At 38.5% G+C, this 11,705-nt stretch overlaps 2 protein-coding genes across 2 annotated transcripts in view; one reads left to right on the top strand and one right to left on the bottom strand.

The window, feature by feature from the left end:
- The window catches only part of LOC137274447 (sarcalumenin-like), a 276,599-nt gene that overhangs the window by 146,905 nt on the left and 117,989 nt on the right, over positions 1-11,705 (bottom strand). The window lies entirely within an intron of this gene.
- On the top strand, positions 141-10,214 carry LOC137274439 (uncharacterized). The gene is made up of 3 exons (XM_067807617.1): positions 141-298; positions 2,945-6,733; positions 7,653-10,214. The coding sequence occupies exon 2, from the start codon at positions 2,951-2,953 to the stop codon at positions 6,731-6,733; it is 3,783 nt and encodes a 1,260-aa protein (XP_067663718.1). The 5' UTR covers positions 141-298; positions 2,945-2,950; the 3' UTR covers positions 7,653-10,214.

An 11,705-nucleotide genomic window follows, 5' to 3' on the forward strand; every position in this document is an offset into this window, starting at 1 on the left:
ATGTGAAAACGATGAAAAGAGTAATATTTAAACGGCCCCGAAATTGTTGAGAAATTTCCGACCTTGTCACCATGTGAACACCGACACGAGCGTGTTAAGAGCAGCTTACGGAGTTTACCGAACTGTAACGAATTTGCGCTGAGGCATTATGGGAATGGCATAGCCAAGCCGGCTAAAGGGAAAAAAGTGCTGACCTGGAGTGTTGCTGCATAAATTTCCTTCTAATCGGCGCTCTGTAGGATTGGACTGTTCAGACGTATATACACGAAAAACACCCTGGAATGACAAGAGCCACTAGGTAAGTTGTCTAACCAAATAGAATCGCACATGTGAGATAACTTGGGCACTATGGGCGATAACCACTGCCGTGCGATATGTTGTGGTTTTCAAAATGGCGACACGGTTACTGCCCTTGGAAAACCCAGGGGCGACAATTTTCATAAGTTAGCCCCCTTATTTTTTAGGATAAGTAAATAATGTCTTTATTCCTTGATGTCCCGTAGTCAGTAATTGTTTGCAAAGCTCCTTTTTGAGCGGGGACTCTCTCAGGAAAACGCAGGCATCTGTCGTCTCAGATAAACGACAACAAAGAGACAAATGGCGGAGTGTCTGGCCTAGCATCGCGCATGTGTTCCCGGCAAAGGGAATAAAATTGCGAGTAGGTGCCCCTGAATCTTCCATTACAAATGTGCCTTCGTTTGTTCATTAAATGTTATCAACTATTGACGCGGTGATTTCGAAAGTTATGAATTGGAGAATTTCTGCATTGTAATATATTTAATAATTGGTAAAGGTTCAAGGTCGGGCTTTATTAGCGTCATGTGACTAGAATCCGCTAGATCCAGCACGCGAGGCGAGAGAGGAAGTGATTTGCTGCAGCACTCAAAATTGTGAGACAGGCCAAGAATAAGACTTTTTCGAAGTTTAAAACCTGTTTCCACACAGGAAACGACAGGCGGTTCACAGAGATGTATGCAAGGGACGGAATGATGCAGATTTCACAGATTTTCATTGAGGGCCCAATTATTTCTTGTAAATATTATTTAAACGAAAACTATTCCAAGTTATTTTCAGAATACATTACCACACCGCTTCGTAATTCGGATGAAACAGTGTTCTATTTTTTTTTTAATTTTGTTTTTGTAATTGCAGTGTTTCCTGATATGAAGTTACGAACAGGTATAAAATGTCACAAGCATGTTATGTTTCCTGTGAATTGTTATAGTTATGAGTCCATCAAAGTTTGTGGAAACATATGTGACATCAGAAATGAATAACACAAAAATGTTGGTTTCAGAAATATTATTTGGAAATTTAGTAGGATCATTCTTTCAAAAATGATTTTTGTTACAGGCTGATGTCATAAGGCTGTTTTTAGGATACAATTTGTTGTTCCTAGCATTCTCTATGTCTGCGTCAACAGATAATTATGAAAACATTTTACTGGCAATAAACAGCTCCCAAAGTTATCAAACATACATCTCTACAGATTTGTATACTATAACTTGTAGTTTGTTAGAGATGTGATTTTAAAACGATCCATGAGGCAGTTTGCACTTGTGTCTGGATGTTGGTTATTTTTGGTAAAACAATAAACAATTCAATAGGTATCTCACTATTATGTATTAAATGTTGAATAATATTACTAAGATGATTAAATGCATATTGTGAATAATAGATATGTAAACATGTTTTGCTACCCGTTTCAAAATATTTGATGAAAGGTACTAAATACATTTCCTTCATTTTGTCTTGAAAATGGTTCAAATATGATTTATGTGGGTATGATCAAAATAAAAATATGTACTTTATTGCCATTGCTATGAACAATGTGTATTAATCTGTTAATATTTCATGCAGGGATACATATGATATTCAAACAATGTAAAGAGTCGTACCTAGGGTCAGCAAGGCCTAGGAGTTGGCCATGGGTGCAACTTGGAGATTGTTGGTGTCAGCAAGAAATAAAATATTGTTTATGCAAACAAGACATGCAAAGAGTCCTATTTACTTTGAGTAATAATAAGTGTAACTTGTGTTGATATGACATTGTTTGCAGTCTGATAGTATCTTAGGATCATTGGTGTTAATGTTTACTGCATGTGCGAAATATGCTTACACATATAAGGTCATCATTAGAAATTGGTAATGAAAATGGTAGTCCCATTTTATTTATGCAATGATACAGGTAAGACAAAATCCTCGAGGGTGAAGATGAGTAACTAGTCAGTCTAAGTAAACTTATACTCATTGTTATTCGTTACACTGAGTCTAACAAACCCTAGTCGGAGGATGGGGTGGCACCCAGTAACCTTTGAGCAACCTATGACCTTCCAATCAAAAGCAAGATGACTAAACAGATATCCTCAATCATACAACAGGTACCATTTAGGATTTTTCACTCACACAAAAGCTACTTGACACTTGACCCAACTTTTTGTCGTTACTAAGTAACCACAGTCTCCAAGCTTAAGATGACTCCCTTTAACAGTGTAGCTACATTTGCTTTGAAAATGGTGTCTTTCTCTCTATATATATATGTGTACACACACACACACACACACACACACACACACACACACACACACACACACACACACACACACACACACACACACACACACACACACACACACACACATATTAGATATCCTAAATTCATTTTTTAACAGGTTCATCAGTCTTCTTCTATCTTGGAAAAACATTTCGATGTTTAATGCCCTTTGAATAGGAGACTTAATTGAAAAGGAAAAAGGCAAAGACTGCTTTTTTATTTAATGATAAATGATCAAGTTGTATGTATTTGTCGGTTTTTGAAGTCTATTTTAGACATAATCTTTCTCTTTTTTTACAGGCAGTTTGAAATTTTATTAGACTTTTTAAAGGAGTAGGAAATGAATTGCTGCACTTTTGACATACCTACTTGACTGTTATTTATTTTCAGTTGAAGATGGAAAATCAACAACCAATGGAAGGGGAGACAAGCGCAGGTGGCTATGGTGACGGTGCTCAGCTCATGGATGCTGTTGTCCTGCAAACTCAAGAGATGCCCAAGACACTAATGCAGGGTGACACAGGGTCTGAAACACAGCAATACATGATTGTAGACCAAAATGGAGCTGAAGCCCAGCAAATAATTCTGGAAACCACCCAGCCCAGTGCTATTGGAGCAGCTGCACAAGCAGCCTTTGGTGCGGCCACAAGTGTTGCATTGGCATCTGGAGATGGGAGTGTTAGTATCATTCAGGGGGGATCTTCTCTTGATAACCAGGCTGCTGCTGAAGCCATCCTGCAGTTAGATCAACAGCAGCAAGGTGAGGTGGTTCAGATGGTGATTCCTGAAGGAGCCCAGATTGTTGAGAATCAAGGTCAGGTTCAGATTGTAACCACAGAAGCTGGAACTGGAAGACAGTATATTCATGATCCACACACAGACACGATCACCATAATCCAGAACCCATCATCTAGTCAACAAGACTTGTTTGCAGGATCTCAGGTAGTAACAGAACAAACAGTTATCCAAACTGGAGCTCAGACAGAGGAATTAGAAGAGGAAGATGGCGAAACTAGAATTATTAGTTTAGAAGAAGAAGCAGTCGAAGATGAAGCAGAGGTGGAAACACCAGTCATAGCTGAAAGTCAGGGGGAAGTTTCAGAGCCTCAGCCAGTAGTAGAAGAAACAATAGTTAAAGAAACATATGTTCCTCTTGAAGGAGGAGATGGTGCTATCACTGAAACAAAGGATGGGCAGTCTGTAGATGGAAAGAGTGCTGGTCAAGAAACAGCAGTCCAAGAGGAAGACTTGCAGTCACAGAGTGAGACAGTAGTTCAAGAAGTTGATCAAAATGCAGAGACACAGGAAATCGATACCGAAGATGGTGTTGTTGATGATCAAGCAGCCGATGAAGCTGAAACTGAAACAATAGAAACAGAAGATACAGAACCAGCTGTTCCTCAGAAGATCGTGGAAGAAACAACACCAAGAAGGAGAGGTCGTCCAGCTAGAAAGGTTGAGGAACCTAAAGCAAAGGATATTCCTGAAGAGACTGCTACTCCAGAGAAAAAACGCAGGGGAAGACAAAAATCTGAAGACACACCTGTTGAACCAGAACCAGAGAAAAAGGGAAGAGGTCGATTGAAGAGAGATGTAAAGGAAAGTGAATCTGAGCCAGAAGCTCCACCAGTTGAAGAGGTAGCGACTCCAAAGAGACGGGGAAGGCCGCGAAAAGATACAATTGAAACGCAAGAAGTTGAAACACCTCAAGAAAAGTCCCAAGAACCTGCACAAACAGAGGACACTTCAACTCCTAGAAGAGGGAGAGGCAGACCCCGTAGAGATACAACAGAGACTCAAGCAGTTGAAACACCAAGTAAAGATACTCCAACTGAAGCTAAAGGAAAGAGGGGTAGACCAAAGAAAGAACCTGCTCCAGAAACTGAAGAGGAAGAGGAAACACCTAAACGAGGCAGAAAAAAACAAGGAGATGATGATAGTAAATCCCCTCAAGTCATGACAAAGATCATTCCTCTTGATGTAGAGGATGTACCTGCCAAAAGAGGCAGAGGCAGGCCTAGAAGGGAAGAGCTAGTTCAAGTGGTTGTTACAGACACTGCTTTGGAAACTGACGAGGAAACCCAGCCACAGGTAGATGAAGGAAGAAGTCAAAGAAGATCAGGTAGGGCAGCCAAAGAACCTGTTGCTGAGCCACCTGCTCATGTCACCCGAAAAACGCTCCAAGAGGAAGAACAACTTGATACTCCTTTGAAGAGAGGCAGGGGAAGACCCAAATCAACCGATTCTGCACCATCTAGTGCCCAGAAAAAGACTTCAGCACCTTTGGCAGATGTTGAAGAGCCAGATGAAACACCAAGAAGGGGTGGAAGGAAGAGGACCAGAGATGCTGATGAACCAGAGGCTACTGAGGTTGCAACTCCAACAACTCCTGTTAAAAAGAAAGCAAAGAGCCAGGAAAGTGTTAAGCAAGAGCCTTTGGAAATGGAAGTAGTAGAAAAAGTAGAGGAGGAGGAGGAAGAAGAAAATGAGCAGGGAGTAGTGGAAGAGGAAGAAGAAGGTATTATTGTTATTCCTGCTGTTCATGAAACAAGTCAGTCAGTAGGAACAGGAATGCAAGATACCGAAACCGTTCATGTTCAAACACCAAGACAGCATTCTGTTGAAACGGGCACTACTCCAATTACACCAGAAAGAGGAAGGAGAGAATATGATGATCTTGCAGGAACTTCTAATGACATATATGACATTGATCAAATTGATGAAGATGAATACGATGAAGATCACCTTAAGTCTTCAACTCAAGCAACACAGACTCCTATAACTGCTCACTTTGTGGAGGTTGAGACAATTTATGAATCTCCTGGAAGAAGGTCTGTACAAACACAAACAGATCCCCGATTAAAGAAGAAGAAGTTTGGCCCTCTTAACATAGATGCAGAAAATGATCCTTTGATGGATGACGATGAAGAAAGTCCAAGAAGGAGATGCAGGAGGGAAGATGACATCAGTTTGTTTGAAGATACAGAGCCAAGAAGAAAATCGATCAAGAGAAACACAGAGGAAGCTTTGAAATGTCCATTTTGTGATCGAGCATTTATTGGCCTAGTAAAGCACATCAAGAGTAAGCATAAAGATGAGCCTGATTTTGATGAAGAAATGAGAAATGCCAAGTGGAGGGAAAGAATCATGAAGGTGTCTACTCAAGGAGTGGATGATTCTGGAGAGACCTGTGGAGAATGTGGGAAGATCACCAAGAACATGAAACGGCACATGGAATTGCACCAGCAGAACCGAATGCAGATTCCTTGTCCTATTTGTGGAAAGGTGGTCCTGAAGACAGGAATGAGCTCTCACATGCGCACAGTTCATTCTGGAAGAAAGCCTTACAAGTGCCCTCACTGTGACTATACCTCAGCATTCCGAGGCAACCTTAACACTCACATCAAGGGCATGCATCTTCATACCAGACAGTATCTCTGCAATACATGCAAAGCTGCCTTCAAGACACTTGGAGCTTTGATTGGTCACACAAAACGTGTTCACGAAGGCTGGAAATCCCCAAATCAGAAGATTTTCATTTGCTCAGTATGCGAGAAAAGATTCACAAAAAAATACCATGTGGATCGTCACATGCTCATCCACACTGGAGAGAAGCCTCATAAATGCAACGACTGTGGACGATGTTTCAACAACAAATCCAACCTTATGTCTCACATTCAGTTGGTTCACAAGAAGCTTTCCCCATACATGTGTGACATGTGTCACGAGACCTTCAAACGAAAGAAGCTCCTTCTGGAGCATATCGGAAAAGTGCATGTTGCTCATGGTGAGGCTGCCAAGGCCATGCAGGCATACATCAAGAAGATTGAGGAGGAGGTTCCAGATGATCCAGAAGAAGCATCAGCTATGGAGCAAACTATTACGCTTACACAGGAAGGGGAGGATGGTGAGGATGGAACTACAACAGTTTACACTGCAGTGGGTGATGGGACTTACGCCACTGTGGTCAATGATGCCACACAAATGCTGCAGGGCCAGGCATTCACCACCCTTCAGACTGAGGGAGGACAAGAAACCATCATTATCGTCCAAGCAGCAGATCCAAATGAAGTTACTCATGCTATTGTTGAGCAAGATGGACCTGTACAGTTTGCCATGCAGCCAACAGCTGATGATCCAGACGCTGCAACAACTATATATACAACAATGCAAAACTAGGTTAGTAACATACTTATGAGTGAGCTTGTGTTTTCTGATCATTTCATTTTGGGGTTCAGCAGGTTTGTCCAAATTAACTTGTATTGAAAAACTGATTCGACATATTCCAAGTTGTTATTATAGTCTATTTAAAGTGAAAATGTGCTGATGAATGTCACTTAGTACAGAAAAGTAATTCGAAGAGAAATTTCAATTGCAAATCATCATTATTTCAGTTATATAAATATTCAATTGCCAAGGTAAAATAATGAGGATTTGCAATCTTGATTTCACTTTATTGAGATTTCTTTTTCCTTTGAAGTGAAATTCACGGTACACTTTCACTGTAAACAGACTATAGTGTTTAGAGGTTTAATCCTTTGGAACTTCGGGTTTGTTGGGGCGATTGAAGTTGCAATATAGAAAGCCTCAAACTGCAAAGCTATCATAATCCTGTTTCTTTTGTGACTGTTACTGTGAGACCAAAAGAAATTTGATGTTTCCATAAAATGTTCCCAAAATACCTGTGAAGACTTCTGGTGTCTCCAATCATGATATTGTTGGAATAATGTTAAAAGCAGCATAAAACCTCACTCATTCCAATTTTGTTGTCTGTGACATGTTTTGAATGACCATCATTGAAAATATTGCCCACCTGAACCTACAGACGTAAGAAGCTGCAGGTTCTCACTAACTTCTTCAGACCCTCATTTAACATTTTGTGCTAATAACTCTATGTTTGAATTTACTTCTACCCAGAAGAATCCATACAACTCTGTTTAAGTATGTATGAGCTGAATGTCAGCTCTCAAATTGAAAATGACTTTTGAAATGTTATCAAATACTATATTAGAATAATTTCTCACCAGCAGGTTTGCCAGCTAAAACATTAATGCCACATTCCTCTCTTACAGAAACATCTTTTCATTATTTTTTTCAGGGGTTTGATGATCATAGAAGACAGAACTTGTGGCCGAATGTTGCTGGGGTGATGATGTTATTGCATGGATGAAGAAATTGTGTTCCAGTATATCTACATCTACAACAGACCCAAGTCATCAGCTTTTGCAGATGTGATGCGGAACATATCCAGAGGACCTGGTTTACGGGGCATTGCAATAAGCAATTAATGACAAGAGGAAATTGCAGTGACCTGTTGTATCATCAGATTCCTACCATGAACATTTGAGATTAGTACAAGCAGATAAAGGCTAAATGTTTAGATGGACTGGTTTTACCAAAGTCATTCGCAAATGCTGAGGGAGTATAAACTGGTATTTAAGTGAACTAAAACTTCAAATGTATTTTAGTTAAGTTTATTTGTGGGAAAAAAACTAAAATATTGTAAATCTTTGAAGGGCATTTAAATGTGGAAGAAAACCAAGATATATGTATGCCAACTTCTTTATTGTGAATAACACATTGTTTTGGAGTGTATACTTGCACATTTATCACCTCTTCGTACCCTTCTGATTTCTTGCTTCTTCATTACCCGATGAAAGATCTATCATACACTCGGAAATGTCATGTTATTCACAACAGAGAAGTTGACTTCCATAAATTTTGCTTTTCTGAAATATGGTATTCTAAAGGAATACATCACAGAACTTTCCAACATAGTAAACCAAATGTAATATTTTGCTCAAAACACTACTTGAACACTGAAACAAATATGGCCATGTCAGAACTCTGAAATGAAAATACTGGAATGTGGAAGATTTAGACAGTGTAGATCGTCCTAATAGTGATCATGAGGGTGGGAAATTGCTGTTGTCAAGAGATGTGATGTTACATTTAACTGTGAAAAAGACTGACATGTTGTCTTCATTTCATTATGTTTTTAAATGCTAATGAGATGTTTGTCTGTGTAAGCTTGCACTTTGGTCAATACATTTGCATTAATATTTCTTCTCAAAAGCTTTTTTGTTTGTGCTTTGAACTCTAGTTACTGAGGATAATTGAACATGCAGAGCTTGTACGATAGCATCACAGACAATTTTGCTGTTATTTCCTAATAACTGGCTTTGGATGTACATAGAATTGTTATTGTTACAAAGTGTAATTATTTGTTTTAGAACACCTGTTTTACTTGTTTTGGATAAATGTATGTGTACAAGTCTTTTTCAGACACAAATACTTTTGAGATTATGTCATAAATGAATATTCTTTCTCTATTATAGTGTTAATTGCTTTTTCATCCAGTTAAATGAAGTTCATTGAAGCAGTAAATCTGAGTGATGTTGTTATTAGAAACCATTTTAAAAAGTTACTTGTCCATTTGTAAAGATTTACTTGTAGGGGTCATATCAATTCTTCCAATGTCTATTATACACTGATTTACAGGGTGTAGTGTGTTCTTAAGTTACAATGAATTGTTGCAAAATAACCCACACTTGAATGCAATAATTCAAGGAAGTATCACAACACATGATTGTGTCAGTTGTTAATGATCACAATTACGTTTGTGTTATTATTTTGCAAATGTGACACATCAACTCCTAATAATGTACGTCCTCTCTAGACATTTTCATAACTTGAGTGAAGCAAACACCTTGACACACTTTAGTGGGATATAATTTTCCAAAATTGATTCTAACTTATGTCAGGAGGCCTTGCAAGATTTTTAATGTTTGTGGAAGCGTGATTTAAATGTTGAAGCATTAGAGGCCACATGAAAATGAGAGATAAAGATGGTTTTATTATTAAAGATGAGTATTGTTGTCCCTTTTGTTTCATGCATATATCACAGGAGCCTTTTTCATATGAGTACTTTTTAGTATGTACATTACAGAAACAATATATAGAAAAAAATTTATGATCTGGTATGATTGAGATGCATAAACATAAAGATACTTAAAAAGTCTTTTAGTGGGATATGGATAGGGTTCAAAAGTGACCTGTCATAGCAGAGTTACTTCCCTTAGGCACTCCCAGCTTCAGGTTACATTTTGCTGATTTGCTCTGACAAGAAAACTATTCAAAGCATCATGAATACCAACGCGCTTACTCAGTCTGATACTGATATCATTCCTAAAATATCTAAAGCATGTCCTACATATTAGTGTAAATTTCATGGAGTATTTTATTTTAAGGCTTTCGATAAAGATGAAAGATTCTGGTAAGCATGAGTACTTACTTATGTTCGTTCCCATTTGCAAAAGATTTGTCATACAATATTTCATCAAATGTGGTTGACACAGATGTGTGATGAATGTTTTATGTATGCACTGGAGTGATTAATCGAAGCCACAAACATTACTAAGTGGTGGAGTGACTGGAGAAGGATCTGTGGTGGCAATGGAATGGTTACTGAAAGTCGACAGTAAGTTAGATATCTGCATGGGAATAACTAACTTGAACATTTTCAGATGTTGCCGAGTTACCAATTATGTAAGTCATTTGTCATGAAAGTATTGATAGAATTTATGTTTAATAATTACACTGTAGTTGCGTGTTCTGTACAAAATGTGCAAGTCCACCAGTAATAAAGCTTCAAGTGAAATATTTGCCTTTGTTCCATTGATAGTCCCATATTTCTGCATCCATTTTGGGTTAAGCAAGAAATGACCTACATGTGCATTCTGTGTGGGAATCAGAAAATATTTTGTCTTCAGGTACCTACCTGGCCTTCATGCAGTCAACAATACAAGACAAAAGCTTGATTTCTAGAAGTGTATTTCGCACCAGTAACTGCTGTGGTGCTCTGTAATATTCAAATATATTGTTTTAATAAAAACACAAGCTCGCACAAAATAGTTTTAACAGTATTTGGCGCTTTGTTGTTTAACATTGCAGTCATCTTGCATAAGAAGAGACTACTCAGTGCTGATGCTTTGGGTTTTTTTAATTAAAAGAAAAAAGAAACATTTTCTTCCATATATATTTGTGTAATGTTTGATCAACACATTTGTTTATTTGCTGTGTAAACTGGACAGCTTGAAAAACAATGGATGGAAAAGAAGGCTAAATACAAATATACTCTTTGCAGGAGATGGAAACTTGGTCACAGTATCTACAGGGTTTATGATATAAGGCAAAGCGTGAGTCTGTCTCACAGTCCCTGAACCACATTATTTTCCCTACTCAAGCCTGCTCTGCGATGAAAAAACCTTTTTTTAAGGAAGTCTAGATTTCCTCAGGTTCAGGGTCTGTTAACATGTACAAGAAATTAACTCACCTTGGGGGTGGGGTTAGAAAGTAAACATATAGCTGCCATGGCTGGCCAGACAACATCTTTACCAGTGGTCGGAATTTTGTCTCACATTTCCATCTGTCAACTCAATTAACAAGTGCAGGGGATGACACAAGCTATGATGGAGGCCTTATGCACAGTTTCTGGTCTTTAAGAGTTGAATCAAGCAAACTTGTGGAAGGTTCCTCCTGAATGTTATGTTATTGTTAGTATCGTTCATTGCCTTACTTTGGTCTACACACAAAAGCTCCATTGTTAACATGGTTAAAGTTTGAACTGTAGTTAATACAAGGATTATACATGTACTTCTTTTGTGGGATTGTTGTGTGAAGCTTTTGTGATTTCATTGTCCCACTTTCTCTGATTTCACAACAGTGAAACTCATGTCAACATAAGGCTTCGACCTGTATGTGTGTACAGGTTCCATGTTTAACCCGACTGATTTGATAAGGCATTACTATCGACATTTTGTTCATATGCCAGGATTTGATTGAGGAACAGATATCTTTTGTTAAAACAGTTTTGTCTTAGCAAATTGAACACAGTTAATCTGAATTTGTATGATGTCTTATATTAATGAGAAGGAGAAAATGAGCTTGTAAACATAACTCTCATACATTTTTGGTGCAGTAAGACCTAGAACCTAGAAGAAAATCTCATAAACATGACTCAAATGGACCGGTGAAGGTCCCGGGGTTGAATAGGCCTTCAGCAACCCATGCTTGCCATAGGTGACTATGCTTGTCATAAGAGGCGGGTGGACAGGCTCACTGACTTGGTTGACATTTGTCATCGGTTCCC

Source organism: Haliotis asinina, chromosome 2 (assembly GCF_037392515.1).
Source record: "Haliotis asinina isolate JCU_RB_2024 chromosome 2, JCU_Hal_asi_v2, whole genome shotgun sequence".
Taxonomy (NCBI): Eukaryota; Metazoa; Mollusca; class Gastropoda; order Lepetellida; family Haliotidae; genus Haliotis; species Haliotis asinina.